The sequence below is a fragment of the Nanorana parkeri genome, unplaced genomic scaffold (genome assembly GCF_000935625.1).
Source record: "Nanorana parkeri isolate BGI_ZX_2015 unplaced genomic scaffold, ASM93562v1 scaffold29, whole genome shotgun sequence".
NCBI classification, from domain to species: domain Eukaryota; kingdom Metazoa; phylum Chordata; class Amphibia; order Anura; family Dicroglossidae; genus Nanorana; species Nanorana parkeri.
In genome coordinates, this window is record NW_017306297.1 from 2,785,742 (window position 1) to 2,808,147 (window position 22,406).

The 22,406-nt window shown below is 41.8% G+C and overlaps 1 protein-coding gene across 19 annotated transcripts in view; it reads left to right on the forward strand.

The window, feature by feature from the left end:
- Window positions 1-22,406, forward strand: part of DLG1 (discs large MAGUK scaffold protein 1) — a 155,422-nt gene that overhangs the window by 73,503 nt on the left and 59,513 nt on the right. For 13 of the 19 annotated variants that reach the window (XM_018567392.1, XM_018567423.1, XM_018567431.1 and 10 more), the window contains 5 exons: window positions 2,108-2,206; window positions 8,564-8,617; window positions 12,112-12,162; window positions 15,579-15,703; window positions 21,971-22,140. In XM_018567392.1, coding sequence (XP_018422894.1) covers window positions 2,108-2,206; window positions 8,564-8,617; window positions 12,112-12,162; window positions 15,579-15,703; window positions 21,971-22,140 — 499 coding nt within the window. The remainder of the gene's footprint in view (window positions 1-2,107; window positions 2,207-8,563; window positions 8,618-12,111; window positions 12,163-15,578; window positions 15,704-21,970; window positions 22,141-22,406) is intronic. The other 6 variants (XM_018567455.1, XM_018567463.1, XM_018567400.1 and 3 more) reach the window with 1 other exon arrangement.

Here is a 22,406-nt window from a genome sequence, read left to right on the forward strand (position 1 = left end):
CCCCGCTGCTCTCCCGCTTGTATCGGCAGAGGCAGTGGGGACACAGACCGCTGCAGCCGGCACCAGCGGGGAGGAGAGACCACTTTGCCTCTGCGTTCCTCTGCTGCTGCCCCTGTGCTTCTGCTGCTCCCCCTTGCCCCTCTTCGGCCGGTGGTAGAAAGCCGGCATCAAGTCTCCCATCACTAGCTGGAAACAATAGCCAACCTCCTATTGGCTTTTTTCAACTGCAATAGCAGGCTGGCTATTCCACTCGCCCACTGCCTGCTGTCAATCAGCAGAGGAGGACCTGAAGGACCTGAACTTTCTCTTTCAGTTCCCTCCTCTGCTGATTGACAGCACTCAGTCGGCCTGCTATTGCATTTTGAATTAGCCAAAAGCAGGCTGGCTATTGCTCACAGCCGCTGCATGCTGTGTTGACAGTCAGCTGCCTTAGCAGGCAGTTGTCATTACCCAGTGAAGTGGAAAGATGACACTAAGGGTCTAAAAGACCCCTAATGTCACCTTAAAGAGAACCTGTCACCTCCATTGTGCAATCACATAGTGGGCTTGTGAGCCCCACCATGTAATAGCAAAGAGGCAAAAAATAAAGTTAAATTAAAAACACCACCCAAAAATGTGTAGTCCCCCAACCCCACGAACACATGCATACTTAAGAAAATACAAGTCTGGTGCACCTATGTAGAAAAACGACGATTACGCTACACATGTCAGGTATCACCATGTGCGCCAGAGTGAGAGCAATAATTCTCAGCCATGAATATTGGCCCAACTCTAAACTGATGACTGGGCTTTTACAATATATTTTATCATATGGTGACAAGTGTCATTTTTGGCTTCGGCTTGAAAATTCTGCTCTGGGATGTGCGTTGTTGCCATTAATTTCAATGGCATCCCTAACGTGCTGCCCGCCTGCAGTGTGATCACCTGCACTGGAACGCGCGGTACTGCACTGCCATGCGTTCCGGTGCGGGTGCAAAATAGTGTGCATGCAGTTTTATTCTGAAGTAAACTTTTCAACAGTCCATTTGTGTATTTCATTTTAAATAAAAGATGGTATTACTTTTTAATCGCTCGAAAAAATAATTGGCCAATTGATTATAAAAATAATCGTTGCAGCCCTAATCTAAAGCAAATTGTACACTTGTGGTGATCTTTAGTTAACTGTTAAATGTGACTAATGCAGATCACTTATGTTATAGGACATTTTACAGATTGGTGGTCCCACTTGTGTACTCTGCACAGTCCCCTAAAATTACTGTAGTGACATGTCCTTTTTAATAAAGAAAACCTCAAGTACAGAAGGCTAGAAAAAAGAATGTAACTAGATTAAACAAATGTAATATTTTACCTTGACTGGCCTGAGTTTCTGTTATTTTAAAAAACCAACAGTTCTTGTAGTGAGCATGTGGTGCTACAGAGATGATGGACCCATTGGCTCAGGACCCAGCACATTGCTAGGTGGCATTGGTTTTACCCTTTGCATCAGGTTTTGGAGGGAGAGACACGGTCAAGCAATGCTTTTTCATACCGTTTCAGATCATGTGCTGAACAGATAAAAGTATATATACTAGGGATGCACCAATACCGTTGCTAGTATCGGTGCCAATACCAAGTATTTGAGCTTGTACTCGTACTTGCCCAAATGCTCCAATACCTTCCTCGATACTGGAACCTCCAGTCAGAAGGAGATTTCCTCTGACCGGCAGTGCCGCGAGGGAACATGGAGGTGGCTTCCCAGCCAATCAGGAAGCTGGGCGGTGGGTAACATGGCATGACGCCAGCTTCTCAGTGAATCGAGCCGGACGAACAACAAGGCTGGTTTCCAGGGCAATCCTAAATGCTTGGGAAGTTGGCTCCATGCTAGCAGAAATAACAGTATCCAGTACCAAAATCTAAATATCGGTACTCGATAGTGAAAAACCAGTATTGGAATGTCTATTTCTGGGCCACATTCAAGCTCCTCTTTGTATGTATTGAAGTAAAGGTTATACACTGTCCCATTAATGAAAACTTGGGGGGTCATGAATTTTATGTGTTATCCACTATCCTACTCACCTTATCTTACTTTTTACTTTTTTGTTTCAATTGTATTTCTTTTTTTCTTTAGTCCACAGATGCTGGTGCTCCTTGTCCTCCCATTGTCCCTGTGATCCCTGTTGTTCCAGTCCCTGCTGAAAGCAATGTCATTCCATCCTCCACTCCACAGGTCTTTCTCCCCATTTTTTTTTTCTTTTGTGTATTTTCCTGCTATGTGTTTTAGTATAAGCTATTTTTGTTTTTCACATTGCATTGTTTTGCTCTAATACAGAAGTGGGCAAATTAAAGTACAATTCAAGACCCAGTCTGTCCAATCCAGAAGCCAGCAAATTAACAACTAAAGGAAACTGCAAAAGTTAGGTGCCCACTGTAAATTTAAGGAGCATTAGCTACCTGGCTCCTGGGATTTGCCCAGCCTTGCTCTAATATCTAATTGCCTCTTGTGATATTGATGTAAACCTTGATATACCAGATTTCCAGATGCATCTAAAACAAAAAAAAGTTAATTGGCATGTTTAATTCAATATGCACATGGTTGCTTGTGATGTGCATTTACATAGAAATCTTTGCATGTTTTTATGTGTATTGATCCTTTTTGATTCTTATATTGGTTACCTCCTTAACAGTCAATCGCTTGGTTCCCATAGACCTACAATGTCAGACTAAAAGTGGCCATACACTGTACAACCCATGCAAGACTTTTGTCTTGCGAGGGTTGTAAAGTAATTAAAACATACGATCTGCCCATCTTGGACAGGCAGATCGTACTTGCGATCATCGAAAGCCCGCCCCGCTGTGGGGCGGGCTTCCGATGACTGCAATGCTGAACGGGCAGTGTGCGCATGCGCACACCAGCCCGTTCGCCAGTTGTCGAACAAGCACGCCACTAACCCGCCGAGAATTTTACTATTCTCGGCGTGTTTTCCAGCCTGCTTGTTCGACGGAAAACGTGCAATTGTACAGTAGAAACGGTCGTACGCCTTCCATACACTTTGCGATTATCGTACGATCGTGGGATTTCCGGTGATTATCGTACCATAATCACCGTAGGTAAATATTGAATTACACACGGATGCTCAGTTTTGCATGGAATTTGTCAGATTTTGCTTTTTTTTTTTTTTTACCTCCACTTTTTTTGTGTCATACCAATACAAAAAGAGGAAATAAACATGGGAATACATAAACATTTGTAATTGCAACAATTTTCTGCGTGACGTGGTGCATTATCTGACAGAAATGCAGGGGTGCCAATATACTAGGCCATGACTGTATATTATATCATACATCTACTATAGATATTTTTCACATATAATTAGTTTATATATGTTAGCACGTTAATCAAAATGTAGAAATCACTTTAATTCCATGAGACTTCATATGAGTATCCATGGGTGTTGAGAAAGCTGGTATGCAAGCTTCACCAGAAAGCCTTTGAATTTCCAGAATAGACAGTTTTAGGTTTTTTTTAATTTTCATTTTATTTTTTATATATACTCCTTCCCTCTTTATACCTTCCCTACATCCCTTCATTGTGGACTGACCTAGTAAGGCTGATTTATTAATGAAGTTGAGAATCTTCACTACTTGTGGCTGATATACGAAGAGTCGAGCATGTTCACTTTGCAAAGGGAATTTCACCTTATTCACAAATGTAAGTGAAAATTCACTTTGCAAGGAATATTCAACTACATGTTAGGAACAGCTTCGCCTCATTTCCTGAGCCAAGTGAAAATTCCCTTTGCATTTGCTTTTCACATGATTGGATATTTGAAGTGAATTTTACATCGATTTAAGTAAAGAGTCTCAACCTTTGGCATTAATCCACCTGTATCTTCAACCCTATAATGTACAGCCAGCTTGTAAAATCTGCTACTTTCATCAAATATCTACATATTGCCACACTCTGCATGTAGGATATAAACATTGTGGAAGTGAAGGAAAAATGCCAAGACAGTGTGAAACTTTTCTTATGTGCAGATGCTTCCTGTAATGAAGACTGGTCACTCCTGCTCTCGCTCCTTGTACAAGGTGACCTGGCCTTGTATTTGCCCCCATGTAGTTTGGCTATTTTAATATGTTAGAGTTTTACAATTCATATTATTTGAAATCGTGTTTAAATGTCTAATATAATACATACAATTATAACAAATATATTAAAGTGTGAAAAGTAATTTTTGGTTTTCGGCCCAACAAATACTGCTGCAGGATGTGTGTTGCGGTGACATTCATTTTAATGGCGCCCCAAACGCGCCTCCCGCCTGCAGTGTGATCACCCGCACTGGAACGCACGGTACTGCAATGCTGTGCATTCCAGTGCAGTGTGATTGCAGAAAATGTTCATGCAGTTTTATTCTGAAGTAAACTTTGCTTGTAACACTCCATTTGTGTATTTCATTTTAAACAAAAGATGGTATTTAATCTTTAACCGATCATAACCGATCAATCGAAGAAAATAATCGTCCAACTAATCAATTATGAAAATAGTAGTTAATTGCAGCCCTACTTCAATAGCAGCATGAATATATCTGTATTTGGCACTATTGCAGCTGGGCAGCCAGATTCTGTGTGTAGGTATGGAAAACCACATTTGGTAGGCAACCAAGTGTAAACACACGCGTAGGACATTGTGTGTGTGCGTTGAGAAATGCCAAAACTCCATGTTTTTGTAAACCATTGCCTGCGATACATTATTCTTGCCTGGTGGCCACAAAATTAAATCCCTATTATAGAGTTTCTTCGGCGATGCCACCAAAGACTGGTTGCAACAGAAATCGGAGAACGTTAATGGAGATGGATTGGACATATCATATAAAAGGGTACAAATTAAATCTGTAGACATTCGTTTGATTAGAATCCCCATGGACAGCGCAGGAAAGGCAGACCCAGGGGCTCCCGACGGCGAATCCTATATGATGATGATGATAAGGCTATTGAGGTGAACCAGACCTGGCTGCAGGTCAAACCAAAAGCTGTGAACCGTCAACAGTTGGAAGTCCTTCATTTCGGCCCTATGCTTCTCAATGGAGCAGGATATATAACTAACTACCAAGGGATTTGGCATAAAAACTTGCTGAGCATGAGGTACAGATGCAGCAGCCTGATGTAACAACTGGCAACAATCCATTTTCTGCCCTATGATCGATTCATCATTTGGAAGCAAATATTTGTAATGTTTGGGAATGCAGATCAGTCTAGCCCCTGCAGCAGTAATATGATACATTGCAAGACTTAAAACATGGTATTGCCTTTGTGTTTGGGTTTTTTTTTTTCTCAACACATTTAATTTATTGTTCATTGAGGTACACAAGAATATAGTAATTTATGGACATTTGGGTTATACTGGCTCCTTCAGGGGGTTTGGACATTTGCAAACTAAAACAACGTTCATTCGTGCCCTGTATAACCCTTCCTCCAACTTCATAAACTTGCTCTACTTGCTTGTGACACTTTCCAGGCCCATGTGTACTGTCTTTTAGCCGCAGAGTGCTCTACAGTTTCAGACCTGTTGTGCAACCTCTGGTGTAACCCAATAGCAGATGACTGCCTGTGTCACCGTCTGTGTGTACATCTCTAGAATTGGCACGGATAACATAATGTATTATCTTCGGACACTGCTTTGCATTGTGGCACTTCAAGACACTAGTGTTAGCTGCAGAGCACTGTTCAGGTTCAGAGCTGTGGCACAACCTCTGTTGTGTCCCAGTCACTTCAGTTTTACTTGAAGGACTGGGAAAATCCCATGCAATCATGCCTTCCTCCTGAGGATGTGATGAAGCTTTTCCCCCGTTCAATTTGTTGTTAAATGGTTCATTCCACTGTGATCCCTCCAGTTCTCCATACCACCACAAAATTTGATGGCGTCTCTACCGTTACTGATTTCTTGTCTATTGCATTACACTATATCCTCACCCAGCCTTTCTTTTTCTATAGGTGTGTGGATCTCCCCATCCATGTAAGAGACTTTGTACTCTACAGTGGTGTGGAAATTAAACAAAAAAAAACCCAACTTGTCCAAGGGCTAAAGTGGGTCCGAATCTACTTGCCCCAATACAAAAAAATTGTTTTACTCAATACCAGGGATGCACCAATACCAGTTTTGGGGTATTGAGTACGAGCACCATTATTTTGCTTTCGGTGCTCGCCGTTATCGAGTACCGATACTTCTGTTGGCATGGAGCAGGCTTCCCAGGTGATCTGTAAGCCAGGCCGCAAGTAATGAGCTGATTGGCCGGGAAGCCAACTTCCCAGCCAATCAGAAAACCGGGAGGCGGGTCATTACTCGCCGCCCTACTTCCTGATTGCACTGAAAGCTGCCTCCATGTTCCCCTACAGCACTGCTGGTCACAGAAAATCTTCCTCTGACCGGAATGTACGGTATCCAGGAAGATATGGGAACATTTGGGCGAGTACAAGTACTCACCCAAATACTCTATAACGGTGCATCCCTAATCAAAATTGTATTTGACTGTGCTAAACAGCGCTTCTCATTGGTCAGCGTTGTCACCTGACCATGCTGACCAATGAGTGCTTGCAATTTGCGAGCGAAATTCAAAATGCATAGGGCAGGACTGCGCTGGACAGCAGTACAGTCCAAAATCCAGTGTACCCACCGCACTCCTGACTGAATAATACCCTTAGTGTAGTTGGGTGCCAAAGTGACTGCAGATGCCTCTGTAATCCAAAATAAGTGTATGTTTAAAGTCACTCGCACTGTGTATAAAGTCACTCACATTCTGTTTGCCTGAAGAAGGAACCTCTGTTCCAAAACGTTGCTATATGATGTGATAGCAATCGAGTCAAACCGCTTTTGACTTGAAATTCTATTGGAGTGCGAGTGACTTTATTCATGCACTTATTTTGGACAGCAGTACAGGGTACATATGGTACACATGTACTGGTGGAGGGTAAGGACTGTTTGCCGAAAGGTAAGTATAGCTGGGTGGGTGGGTTTGGCCGAGACTGGGCCAGATTTGATTGAGTAATTCCATTTTCCCCTATTACCTGGGAAAGTGAACTTTACCCTTTAATGCACATTGTGCGTGTAAGAGAGTTCTGCTGCCTGGCTACCACAATATGGCACATGGAATGGCGGCAGCACTCAACGCACACACACAATGTCCTACGCGTGTGTTTATTAGCATGTAGATGGCGGGGTTGGTTTTTTTTTATCACTTTTATTTACTTTCTAACTTTTTTTCCATATTATATATAATATATATATATAAATAATGTTTATTTTTATTTATTTTCACTTAGCCCCTTAAAGGCCCCTATGTTATAGTTTGGAGGTGACAGGCACTCTTTATGGAACCTGCCTTCCAACACAGAACAGATGTTCTGTGCAGTTCCTGACAGCTGATACAGGTGGCGCTCCGGTCTCAGTGATCGCACAGAGCAGACGAAGAACGGACGTTCTTAGTCTGCTCTATGGTGAGCTCATGTGCTGTGGTCCCGGGTCCCCCAGAGGAGCAGGGGACCCCAAAAACCACAGCGAGGAGGGAGGGCCCGGACAAGATCGCTGCTTGTTTCATAGAAGTGAGCTAATCAGATCACTTGTATAAAAACAACTGGACATTTAGCCCTGCTTGTCCAAAGCAGTGCTAAATGTACAAAAAAAACTACTTGCCCGGCACCCAAAACTGCATGTCCTGGGCGTCGGGCGATAGGAATTCCACACCACTGCTCTATTCCTTCTTTGTTTCACAATGAAGGTTTCCTTCCAGCTTTCACTTTAGTTTGCTGCTGAGAGAGCTGTCATAATATACATAGGCATTTCCCTGAAATTTAGGGCTATGGGTGTCCTACTTCTGCCTCCAGCTGTTACCTGGTTGGTTCTTTGTTGAGACATGCTTTGTGTAACCTTTCTTTCCCTTAGGTCAAGGGCTAGGTATACCAGGCTTTGACCTTTTACCTATTGTAAACATTTTTTGTTGACCAACTGATAGCTGTTGGTTCAACTTTCTCTTCCTGTTCATGTAGTTGTCATAACATACTTACTGTACAAGAAAAATATTTAAGTCCACAGGTTCTGCCTCTGTGTTGTTGGCCTTATGTATTGCTTGCTCACAAAACTGAGGTATGGAGGTCTGCGGGTTTATATAGGGGCTGGCTCACCGTTTTTTAGTTTTGCCAGTGTCCAAAGCTCCTGAATATGGTATAACCTAAATGTCAAAAGATTACTATACTCCTGTGTCCCTCAGTGTATGTATATTTTTTTAATCAACAGTCTACAGAGTGTAAGAATCCTCGTTTTTGTTTTTTTCCTCTTAAGTTTGAGAATTTTTCTCATCTGCACCTGTGAGCTCCTCTGAATACAATGCCAGTTTTTCTATTTCCGAAGCAGCCGCTTGTTAATCTTGGAGCATTGTGCTTTTCTGTGACCCCTAACTCAACATCCGAAAATTAAATGTGCAGTTGCTTGCATGTGTTGGTTCCGAAAGCTTTCAATTAGCTTAAAAAGAACTTTCACCATCTGTAAGAAATGTTATTACTAAAAAGTATTTTGCTTTATTCTTCTTTTTTTAAGGCAAATCCTCCTCCAGTGATTGTAAACACAGATAGCCTGGACACGCCTCCGTATGTAAGTGTGAACACGTGAATATCTATCTTTATATGTTTCTAAGCATTGCCTGACTCTAAATAATGCGGAGGGCTTGTGAATCATTTGGTTTATTGCTGTGGCAGTGTGCCAAATGGGGAGGATTCCATTTTACCAAAATATTTTTTGCTAGATTTATGTAACTATTCCAGACTTCTAAACAGAAACATATTTAGTTGCTTACATCTTTGGTCTACAAATCCAAAGTCTGGCGTTTTGAGAGTGATATTATGTCATAGAAAGCAAAGTAATGGTGGGCACTGGAGGTGCACCAAAATGAAATGATCAAACCGAAAATAAAAAGTATCAGACCAAAAAAAATAAAAATGTCTAACCTTTTCAAATTTTTTAAATATTTTATTTATTTTTTATAAAATATTTTAATTTTTTTTTTTACATTACTGTTGGGGGCTTTGAGGAAATATTAGGGGTCCAAATAGACCCCTGATATTTCCCTTTTTAAAATGGAAAAAGATATTGAGGACTCTTTTTGTTCTCAATCTCTTTTTCTGCAGCCCCTGTTATAAATGAACAGGAATCCTCTATACTAAGTGTTCCTGCATTTATAACTTGAGGGCAGAGTATGTTTACTATATCCACAATCATGAATTAACACGAAGTGATGTAAATCACTTCCCATTAATTTGTAATTGGGGACACAGTACACATACAATGTCCTCAAATATTTACAAACACTCAGTGTAGAGCTGCAGCTAACGATTATTTTCAAAATCGATTAGTTAGCCGATTATTAGATCACTGAGTGCTTGTACCCGTTCTCCATCCTGACTCACTGTCACAGGAGACTGAGCGAGCGATCTCTGCCAGCTGACTCCTCCCCCTCACCTCCACTCTCCTGATCTGTCACAAGAGCCTTAGCGTTGGGGGAGGAGAGACGCCGGCCTCTCACAGCGCTCTCCTTCCCCCGAACCGCTCGGCCTCCTGTGAAAGGTTCTCTCCTCCCCGCTGGGTCTGCGCTGTGTCAGAGGACACAGAGCAACGCCCAGCGGGGAGGAGAGAAACCAGGGATGCACCGCAATTTCGGCCAAAAGATGGCATTTTGGCAAAAGTGCCATTTTCGGCTGATATGTTTCGGCGACTAGCAACTTTGCCAGTAGTCGCTATTCTAATCTGCCCATGATTCAATCGAAGTGGTTGTGGTGACATCACCGAGGCACCTCTCCCTGATACCTGCAGCTTAGATATTGTGTAATTTCCAGATCGCACAGAGAGATGCATTTGCTGGTCCTCTGCAGGTGTGTTTTCTTCAACAGCCTGCTATAATCTCCACCTTTTTTGGTGGACATGAGATGGCAGTGGCTGCAGGCACATATGTCTTTCTATGGATGGGGCAGATTTTTTCTTTTTTTTAATCGATTTCATTTACACTTATTGGTGCCAGTTGGAGGACATTTTAATGGCAGAGTTGTGGCTCTTGCTATAAATTACCTATAAAATATACTAATCAGTGCATTTTGCCTGAACCAAGATCACCACAGCAGATACCTGGTTGCCTTATTTTGCTATATACCATATTTAACAGAATAGTATGTGATTCAAGGACAGTTTGTGTGTGCCATAAATGTGTGCTAAAGTATGGCAGAATGAGGCAAGCAGTTTACAAACACAGCTAATAATGAGCTAAGCCAGAAGAGCAAAATAATTAGCTGATGACTGTTGCTTTGCTAATGGCATTCCAGCCTTTCCTGTCTGTTTATTCATAAACAAAAGCTGTGCATAACATTTTCAGTATTTGTGAAGTTTAATATCTCTTGGATCTTTTCCCAGTGGTTTCATTAGAAATTGGTATTCAGTATCACATCTCATTCTCCCAACGGTTGGTTGGACAGAATTGTCTGAGCATTAACTTCTTCTACGGCCTGACATGGTAACTTGTGTGTGTTCCTGTGAACATCGTACAATGTTGCCTTTTTGAAAGTTTTATAAAACCTTAACTTATTTAGCAAGATTATAGCATTTTTGTTAATTAAAAGATATATTTATGGATATCCAACCTTGGTGCCAATACAGTCAATACTAAGCTGCCAAACACAGAACAAGCGACTATTTAAATGCCAAAAAAATAAATCCCAGAGCTCATTTTAAACTTTCTTCCCCACCATCATACAAACCTTTAAGCCATGTATCTAAAAAAACATATTGCTAGGCTTGGCTCTTTTTTGTTGTTGTAAATTACATTTATTTTTATGTTTAATATTTGGTGCATGAACTTTTGCACCTACATGGATACAGAGCTAATGTGCAATTAACAGTATATGTTAATATATACTAATATAAGGTACTAATATAAGGTAATAATATAAGATACTTCTTATTTAGTACCTACTGTGATGCCACTGGAAAAAAATCGTTGTTGATCAACTTATGTTGGGTTAGACAATGTTGGGTTAGACAATGTCAGGATTTGCCATTTGAGATTGCTTTGCATTTTTGAAGATTGCCATTTGGATGCAGGTGAAATGGTTGTTGGAGAGCTTGATGGCAACGTTAATGTTATATGTTTACATTTTCCAGTTGGATAACCATTGGATATGTAGGCCGGAGTATGCCCATTAACAGGCCAACTATTGGTAGAAAAAGTCCAAAACGTTTTTAAACTGCTTTTATAGAAGCATGTTATAACTTAAATCTGTTTTTGGGTGAATTGTTGATTAGACTGTTTTAGATCTAATCTGATGACATTCAACACATTTGGAAGGATTCACATTAAACTACTGTATGCAATCAAAATGTGTTTGAATATAAACATTTCTGGGATTAAAACAGATGGATTTATCTGGCCATTTCATGTGGTTCTGCTCCGCTAAATAAGCTAATAGTTTAACTGTAATATTTAACCTTTATTTTGAGCATTAATAATGAATACTTCACAAAATGAATGCTACTATTCTCAAACGACGGGAAATGCTAGTTACCTGACTGCCTTTGATGCCATTGCTTTTATCAATGCTTGGCATGCAGCAATTAAAGTCAGACTGATGTCAGTCGTTGTAAAAAAACGGCCGGCCAGGAGCTCTCTAGATCCCGTTAATATACAAGCTATCCGCCGGCGGATCGCTTGTATGAGGTCCCGGGATGTGCGCCCCCTCCACGGCTCCCCCCCCCCCCCCCCCCTGAATTGGGCTACCTGTGCACTAATGGCTCATAGACTTAAAACTGGGTATTGCCGCGACAGTATGGCTATTCAAATCTGTGGGATGTTAGTAAGTAAACCAGTCCCTGTGGGCATGGGGGGGAGTGTGGAGGACGATGGATTAGTTTAGTGTATTGGGGGGCTATGGGAGATTCTTTTAAAAAGATGAATGTGTCCTTTGACATTGGCTCGCTATCATTTTTTTTTTTCTTTCAAGTAAAATTGGCATACTCTCCGCTTTAAGACTCACCCTGGTGTTTTTTGGTTTTATTTTACTGACTTTACATGCCATGTAACGTATTTGTGTTTGTTTATTTCATAGGTAAATGGAACAGATGCAGATTATGAATATGAAGAAATCACACTTGAAAGGGTAACACACAAATGTCCTACTTAAGTATTCTTCATAGAAATATGTATAGAACAAATAGTAATGTATAAAAATTGCTTAGATTTAAAGAAGAACTCTGGGCCGTTAAATTTTTTTTATCCTTTACAGTGGGGCTACCCCTGCACTGCAAGGGTTAAGTACTCGTTTTGGTCTAGGGTCTACAAAAATATATACTCACCCGATCCTTTTAGAAGTAAAGTAGGATGGAGGCAAAGTGGGTTTTGTGGTCCCTCCAACTCAAGGGATGCACAAGACCTTTATTCGTGCCTTCAGAAGCCAGTTCTGTCCTTGTTTATGGAGGCGAAAGTGATGTACCTGTGCTTTATATTTCCTTCTCCCCCTGAAGAGATGCACAACCTAAAGAAAGTGAGTCACCGATGCCACTTTCTCCTCCAGTAGGGAAATGAGTATGCAAGCAGATGTGTTGTTACCTTCTCACCAAGAAAACATCCTTTTCTATTTACAGTTCAATCACCCATCTTTAAATTTCATAATCCTCTAAGGGATTTTGTTTCCTTCAAATGGGTTTTGCCTTCCCATTTAAGTCTATGGGATTCAAAACCATCTTAAAGAATGTCAGATGCAGATCGGGAGGTCAGCTGCAGGTCAGATGCACTTGCCAGTGAACTGTGAACGATCTCAGAAGCAGTACAATCTTATGTCAAACATGTACCATAGCAATGCCATCGAAACAAGCCCAAAGTCATTGACATAGGCCCTAATAACTGCAGTTTATTCATTCGCTAGCTCTTTAATGTCTTTCATTGTGCCCCTCCTTTCCTTTCTGTGTGGCTTTATTTCTATAGCCACTTACCCCTTCCTCTGTATCTTGTTTGACTGTCTCTTAAACCACTCAACCCCCTTTCCTGTGTTAGCAGCCTAGGGTAGCTCCAGGCTCATTGCTTGGGTTTAATGTTGAGGTCAGTCAGTGGTTCAGCAGGGCAGTTTTGTAAACGTTGCTGCCATGCCCTTGAGTTCCTTGATTTCCTTTCCTTTATGTGTGTATGATGCAGACTGCTTATCTGTATATTTCTGAAATGAAAATATGGGGACTATATTCTGCCTTTGGATGACACACTTCAGTCATATAGCATCCTACTGTATTTCTTCCTGAATTAAGAAGCATTCCGCACACTGTATACTAGAACAACGTAAGACAGACCATTTGCTTATTCCAGGATATTAATACGTGTAACTAAACTGGTCACAAGTTGCTAAGTATGCTAAGTCTGCTAAGGGTTAGATTGAATGGTATAGAAATATCTTAGAATTGTAATCTAAGACAAATTGGTTGACAGGAAAGATTGAAATGTGTCACAAAAACATGTTCTTATTTTCAGTCAGAGTTTTGTGCAACCTTATCCAAAAGTTTTGTGCCACCTTAAGATTTCTGTACAATTTAGCCTAAACTCAGTACAATCAAATAGCATTGTCATACATGGCTCTCATGGACTTCAGTTAAACTACTAAGGGCAGTGTCAAGTTTAGAAAATCTAAATCCTAAAGTAATTTACAAGTCCCTCACCTATCTGAGGTGGTCGGAATTCCTTATGCATTGTTCACCCATTTTCGTTGTGTGTCCCCATGTGCTCTCTGTATACCAGGGAGTGCTCACCATATTTCTGTCCACTGTGAAATTGGCTTTTGCCATGCTGTCTTGATATTGGAGAGTCTTTGTCAGATTGTCAGTCTCAACACGGGCAGCTGCGGCCCTATGGGTTTTTTGTGGGGGGTTTTTTGCATTTCCTCCTTTATATCTGTGGCCTTTTTAGTGCATCTATCAAAAAAGTTAATGATAGCTGCCCAAAAATATAATCAATAAAAATTAACATTTTCTTAGAGGTGCCAGACATTTACCACTTTATTCATTGTTTAGAAGTTATAGCAGTTCCCCACTAATAATTGTGACACAATAGTCCTGTGCACATGTCTGTGACTTATTTTAATGCTACTATTTCAAATGAACTGTTTAAGTAACTGCACATTTGCTACTATAGTCACAGTTTGGGCACTCCTCGCCAAATTACATATTTAATTAATTGGCATAGTATACTGCAGATAGCAATGAAAAACTTTGTAAGATGTTCCCCACACTGCTAAAACAAATATGTTTATGTTCTTGCACCATACAAGCGATTGGTTGGCTCTATAGTTGCCCGAACGCTTGTATGTGACAGCCATTGCCAGCTGTATAAAAATTATACCTGCAGCAGCCGTGATCTGGTAGAACCGCATCAGGTTGCCGCCATTTATATACGTACGGTATATAAAGCGGTTAAAGAAACATTTTGGCTGGATGTGGGCTTTAATACTGTCAGGGGGTGGCAGGCGTGCCCTATGGGCTGGCAGCATGTAGGGAACACACTGGCAGGAAGTGGCCTGAAAAAGTCTGAGAACAGAATTGCAAAGGGGCAATCCAAAGGGGTAGTCGGGGCCCAATCTGGGTCGAGGTGGGCACCAAAGGTTCAGAGGCGATAATCGGTCCAAGGTCAGTAAACGGGAAGTCCAGATGAAGGGTCGGGACGCAATGGCAAGGTACGCAGGCAGGGAGCTAGGTGATCACACCATAGGGTGTAATAACTCGGCAACAAGCCAGGGCTTTATAGCCATGGGATGTAAGACCACCCCCTGGTCACCCAGGCGACCAGAAGGCTTCCCTCCCCGGGCACACGCGTCGTGCCCGTAGGCCCCGCGAAGAGGTAACACCCCTGGCTTCCTGACAAATGCATAGGCACTTTTGAAAGCAGTACAGCAAAATGAGTGATGCCTGCAATGTCTGATTACTTGGCTGTCTTGGCTTTCCTTGAGGTAGAACTTGCATTCTGAATTCCATACACAACCCTAAGTATGTATAAAGCCTTGAAAACTAAATGTGCAATCTCTTCTCAGTTAACTGTAGATCTACTAAATCTATCTAGTTGAATCCCTACATCTGCAATTCACCCGTATAGTACAGAACCTTCCTGATTAGCTACAAATTGTTCATAGATTTGAAGAGGATTATTTAATCAGACTGCAAGATGTATGTCCATTGTTAGGGCAGAAGGGCTCATGTTGGGGGTTTTATGTAGTCTTTTCCCGTGAGCTAACAGGAATTTCTTTCAACACCTTTTAAAACAATGGTTTGTTTCTGCATTAGCTCTCTCCTCAACAGATAGCATTTCTAACTGTGTTATGTATTTTGAGTGTTTTCCAACCAGCCTATCAGTGTCGTTATTTCCCCTTCAGAGCACTTTCTTAAGTTTATTGCCTGTGAGTCTCACCTGATGAGTGTTTGTACACCTCCCTAATAAAAATATAAAATGGACACCTCGGCAAAGCATTCCTCTTATTGCTTTTAGAATCCCAGTCATTTGCCGTTTCATATTACAACTTCTGTCCTTTTCTTCTTTTTTTAGGGTACATCTGGCCTTGGCTTTAGCATTGCAGGAGGTACAGATAATCCACATATTGGAGATGATACAAGCATTTTCATAACAAAAATTATTTCTGGGGGAGCTGCAGCTCAAGATGGAAGGTTACGGTAGGTACATGTATGTTGTTGGCATTGTACTTACTGTAATGGACAGTGAAATGTAAATGTGGGCCATCTATTGATCCTATTGATTTTTGTATTTTTTTTATTTGTTTTACAATTGGATTCCTCAGATAACTTTTTTTTTACCTCTGTAACACCAACATGCACACCCGCTGTTTAGTAAATGTTACAGTTCTCATCTTATTTCATAATCTCAATATAGGGCACACTTGATTTATTTACGGACAGAAGCAGTATATTAGCCACATTCCTTTCTCGTTCGTAAATGGACACCTGATTCTGTATTCATAAACAATTGGGTTATATTGCTGCCTACAGGAGGAGGGTCATGCCTGATGAAGAGGCCCTGAGTGGCCCTGAAACATTGCTTTATGACGAGATATGTGTACATCAATAAAATGACCACTCGTTGAAGATTTTACTTTGGTGTGCTGGTGATATACTTTACTACAGGAGGAATTGGACACTCAAAAACAAAAAAGCCACTGGCCAGCCAGGTGTGACTCTCCCACTCTCAGCATGCTTAATTTTTTTGGCAATGTCCTTGGAGGATGGACATCTTTCTTTATTGAAAAAAAAGTTTTACCATTTTTACTAAATGTGCAAGCAAAACAAGTGAGATTTTAGACCTGGAAAGTAACTTCATTTTTATGGTCGGTACATTTCTCTGGAGCAATAAATATATTTATAGATCTATGATAGACACAAGTCAGTTTTTATAAGAGTTCATATGCCCCATATAGTCATCATATTGTATAACATGTACACCACACATTCAAAACATAAATAACAATTGAAATTGTAATAGACATAATTCTATATTGCGCATGCTCAGTAGCTAAGCAAAAAAAATCAGCATTCACATGGGGAAAAAAAGTATGTCAAATATGTACACTGTATTGGGACACCCCTCCAAATCATTGGATTCAGGTGTTCCAATCACCTCCATCACCTCCATCGCCACAGGTGTATAAAATCAAGCACTTAGGCATGCAGACTCTTCTACAAACATTTGTGAAAGAAGGGGTCGCTCTCAGGAGCTCAGTGAACTCAAGCGTGGTACCGTGATAGGTTGCCACCTGTGCAATAAGTCCATCCGTGAAATTTCCTTGCTACTAAATATTCCACGGTCAACTGTTAGTGGTGGTATAAGAAAGTGGGAGCAACAGCAACTCAGCCACGAAGTGTTAGGCCACGTAAAATGACAGAGCGGGGTCAGCGGATGCTGAAGCGTACAGTGCGCAGAAGTCGCCAACTGTCTGCAGAGTCAATAGCTTCAGACCTTTAAACTTCGTGTGGCCTTCAGATTGGCACAACAGTGCATAGAGAGCTTCATGGAATGGGTTTCCATGGCCGAGCAGCTGCATCCAAGCCTTACATCACCAAGTGCAATGCAAAGTGTCGGATGCAGTAGTGTAAAGCACGCCACCACTGGACTCTAGAGAAGTGGAGACGTGTTCTCTGGAGTGGCGAATCGCGCTTCCCTGTCTGGCTATCCGATGGACGTGTCTGGGTTTGGCGGTTGCCAGGAGAATGGTACTTGCCTGACTGAATTGTGCCAAGTGTAAAGTTTGGTGGAGGGGGATTATGGTGTGGGGTTGTTTTTCAGGGGTTGGGCTTGGCCCCTTATTTCCAGTGAAGGGAACTCTTAAGGCATCAGCATACCAAGACATTTTGGACAATTTCATGCTCCCAACTTTGTTGGAACAGTTTGGGGATGGCCCCTTCCTGTTCCAACATGACATGGATGGGGTGGGGTGGAGGAACTTGACTGGCCTGCACAGAGTCCTGACCTCAACCCGATAGAACACCTTTGGGATGAATTAGAACAGAGACTGCGAGACAGGCCTTCTCGTCCAACATCAGTACCTGACCTCACAAATGCGCTTCTGGAAGAATAATCAAACATTCCCATAGATACACTCCTAAACCATGTGGACGCCTTCCCAGAAGAGTTGAAGCTGTTATAGCTGCAAAGGGTGGGCCAACTCAATATTGAACCCTACGGACTAAGACTGAGATACCATTAAATTTCACGTGCCTGTAAAGGCAGGCGTCCCAATACTTTTGGCAATATATGTATATGATATTGAATCGGAATGGTTGTGAATAAAACTAATGAAACGGAAGTACACTGATGGATGTTTCTCCATCCTAGACCACAGGCAGAATGCCCGCAGTTAGGGCAAACTTTGTGTTCATCTGTGATTGCAACATTGAAGACACAAATATAATAACTTGGGGATCTAATAAAGAATTGGAGACAAAGTACCTGTTACTCACGCTGGAGATACTCATTCAAGGGGAAAGGAGTTGTGTGCGTTTATGATCAGAGATGTAACTAAGTGAAGCAGCGAAATCCAACAAAGTATGTGGGTTAACAAGCAGTCTGTTGTAGGCACCGAGAAATCCTGGTACTATGCGCACATGGATGTTTCCTTGCTGTGGGTAATGGCTTGCAGTGAAAGATGGAATCCTGGAGTAGAGATTTTGTTCACTGGAGGAGATGCAAACAGGGGACGCTGCACATGCAGAGGGAATAGCAGGTGTCTATACTGTCTGTCTCTGCCTCCAAACAGTTTCCGGGAGGAGTTACACCCCTTGATCCTCTTTTCCTCATCCTTACTTTGTGTTAAGTCTGGCGCAGCCCTCCTGGGCATCCTCCCATTCACGGGTTGACACTGATGACATCAATGGAGCGCACACAGAGTTTTGGCAGGAAGGGCCTGTCTCGCCCACTGGAAGTGGTGCTGATGGTGGGAAGGAGGCAGGGTAGTTTTTCTAGGCAGTAGGGAGGGAGGCGCCTTATGATCTACCTTATGCACAGTGTTTTATTACCAGGAAGGAGGGGCAACATGTTTGGCTAAGACACTGCTGGACCGAAGATTGCATGACCTGCCTGTAATGTGATACCCAGGCACTGAGCTCTGCTTTTGGCACTTTCTCAGACCATTGTTTACTGCGTTAGCCACAGATCACTCTCCAGGTCCAGGACGGTGGTTAAGCTCGCTATACACGGCACAATTTCTTTTGTTAAACACACGCTCAAAGAAAAAAATAGAGCAGATTCCTCCAACCCTGCAAGCTCGTTGATCAAGGAATCCCAGCGGTTTCTTTTGTATTCTGTAGAATACCTAAACAGAGCCGGCAGCTCATTGGCAGTGTGCTCTGCTCCTAAGATTTTCCAACTGGCCCCTTCGATCAGCTGATCGAGGGATTCCGGCCGATAGGGTGCCGACAGCAGCACCCACTGTGCAAATTTTGTCCGGTTCCTTAACTAAAATTTGCACAGTGTATGGCCACCTTAAGCTAGTCTATGCCTTCCCCTCTCTAAAACTCCTTCCTCAGCTACTCTGAAGAATTGAGATAGAGGGCATTCTGTTGTTCCTCATTCAGCTCTGAACTGGCCTAATTGGATGTGGTACTCCAACCTGATCAAATTTCTGGCAGACACTCTGTTGGCTCTTCCAGAACAACCAGCATGGCTGTTGAAGGCCAGGTTTTAAGACCGAGGTCACTCTGATTCAGCAATTACCACTTAGTTAAAAGTGAGGAAGTCTAAATCCTTTAAGGTCTACGATTGCACATAGAATGCTTAATTTGTCTGGTGCAAAGAAAGAAAATCTCACCGCAGGAAATATTCCATGATAAGAATCCTAACATTTTTACAGTCAGGCCTAGATCAACATTTGGCCCCCAATACCATAAGGTGGCAAATCAGGCTTTTTGTTCTTATTCCAAAGACTTCAAGCCTCCTATTAATTGGTCAAGACCTTTTTGTACAGGGTCGCCCCTGCTGTACAACCACCTGCGACTCCATGAGATCTAAAACGGTTTCCGTAAGCACTTCAGTGACCACCCTCTAAACCTATTAGGGATGTTCCCCTTTCTACTATCTCTCACAAAGCTGCATTCCATGTTGCCATCCAGGTGGATGTTTAGGCCTCGTCTGATGCCAGCTTCAGGCGTAAGGTCATGCAGGCAGCTGTTAAAGCTGCAGTCTGCTCTCCGTTTTGTTCAGCAGTATTGTTCATTGTAATTGTGGGCCTGCTAGTGTGTTGTTGCCCACTCCTCATTTCTACTGGTTTTGGACTGCTAAATTGTCTATAAATACTAAATTCTGTGTCCATGAACATGAAAGAAAACAGGATATTGTGCTTACCATAAAATCCATTTCTTTAAGTTCATTAAGGGACACAGGCCCCCACCCCACTGTTTGTGATCTACTCCTAATACTGCTTTTCTACCAAACTGATAGATGATGGGAATGGGAGGGGTTATATCTGGCTGGCCAATGGCTTTTTTTTTTTTTTTTTGTCCAATTCCTCCTCTATGCAGCATTATAACCCAATTGTCCATGAATGCTGAATCATGTGACACTTAATGAACTTCATAAGACCAATTTTACAGTAAGTACAAAAATCTTGTCTGACTCAGCTTTTTCCCAGAATAGGTTTCCCAAAGACTTCTGATAGAGATGTTGATTTAACTGGCTTCGTGAGTTTTGTGCCAGCATTCTTTGCAGTGAGCTGACCCTGTATGACAAGATTGACACAGAAACACATCATATTTACACTGAGTATATTCTAAGTTGTTGTTTTTTTTGTTTTTTGGCTTTGGTTTTTTTTTTTTTTTTATTATACAGAAAATAGAACAAGCCTGTCCCCCTCCATTTTAAAAATTTGGAGGTCCATGCTTTTATCAATGCAGAAGAGGTGTTTGCGAAGGGTTAGAGGGGGTGGGTGCGCATGGTACGCTCACTGGCTCATTAGTTGCCAGGAGCTAGTCAGGATGCAAGTCAGTCCCCAACCTGGGACACTCTGGCTGAAACACACACACACACACACACACACGCATGACCCAGTGAGATGTTGCCTGAGGCAACCTCATCTTATGACCCTGACTAAATCCAAGAACACATTTAAAACATTGCAGCTTACCAGTCCTTGGATGTGGTGGTTGCTTTAGTTTCCCTTTTTTCAGGCCAAGAACATTTTCAGCAAGTATAGATATCTGTTTACATTGCCAGCAATGTGGTGTCTTTATCACTTCCTATGAATTGACTTGGATCCCTAAAACATTATCTATCTTCTGTATACCACTAATCTCCCCATCCCCAGATGAACAAAGGCTGACAGGTTTAAGTCCGGCCTGAGTGGTGACCATGGCCGCCTCTTAGATACAGTGATGCACTAAGCATAGCCAGCTAGGGACTGGAAAAAGGTTTTGGGTTTAGATACACTTTTAGTACACTTAAGAGAAACATATCCTACATATTGCATTTAACAGGCTTCACAAATAGATTTACCAAATTATGCTATACAAAGTAGTATAATCAGTGTTCTGAAGATTATTACAATAATACCTAAAATGTCTCAAAGATTATTAAATACAGTTGTCTGTTTGAAAGTACACGAAGAAGAGTTAATAGGTTAAAGGGCCTTTCCTGTATGAGCTTTCTGCAGACATCCCAACTCTCCCAGACATTCCGGGAGCAGAGTAAACCTTTCCAGGATCCCCTTCTATCTGTTTTGTGTTTTTCTTTTCTTTTTGATGGCTAACCACCGGCTGCCGTCAGAATAAGAAAGAAAAAAAAAATAATGGGAATAAATAGCTGGGCTGCTATTGGCTATTTCACTTTGCAGTACCCAATAGCAGGCTGGTTATTGTACCTGCCCACTGCTGCTGTCAATCAGCAGAGATGGACCTTCAGGCCACCTCTGCTGATTGGCCAATAGCAGCCTAGCTAATCATTCCCCTGCTATCTGTTTTTTTTTTTTTTTATTATCTTTACACTGTCAGAATTCCCCAAAAAAACCCAGCAGATAGCAGGGGAAGCGTTGGCTCCTCTGCGATATGCCATCATTTCAGGGAGGTGCCCCCCCCCCCCTAAAATGAGAAGGGCTGGGATGTCTGTTACTATATTTAGGGATAAATGGTTAGAATCCAGAGGGAAGTAAGTTGTAGATGAGGTGACTGTATTTTGGATCGGGAATCAATGATGCATCAGTGTCTGAAGAGAATAACTTAACTCACATCGTATGCTTGTATGTAGAGGTGTGTTTTTATATTTGTGTTGTTAAGACATAGAATTAAAATCTGTAGTTTCCTTGTGTTTAAAAACTGCTGTATTATAAAATAATCATATGCACCAACATGAATGCTATTACATTTGATATACCATTGGTGTGAACTGTAGGCTCTCTTGCCTTAATGACTACCTTTCCTAAAATATCCCTGCTGTCTCCTCAGGGTTAATGACTGTATATTACGGGTGAATGATGTGGATGTACATGATGTGACACACAGCAAAGCCGTTGAGGCATTAAAAGAGGCAGGATCCATTGTACGATTATATGTCAGAAGAAGAAAGCCGATCACCGAGAAAATAATGGAAATAAAGCTTGTTAAAGGCCCTAAAGGTGAGTAAGTGGGAAGGCTAACCTTGTTTTACACTAAACAATGGCCTGTCAGGAGTCTTATGTCCGCAGTAATCCACTTACCATACATGTCAAGCTGTGCTTACTAAATAAATCACTTCTTAAGCTTTGCTTTTTAGGGTTGTGTTTAGCCTGTGGTTGATGAAAGCTATGTGCAGCAGACGGTTTAACAATCCCTGTTGAAAACAAAGCTAAGATGGCTGAACAGATGCATGCATACTCTTCTTGTATGTGATCAGAGATGTATG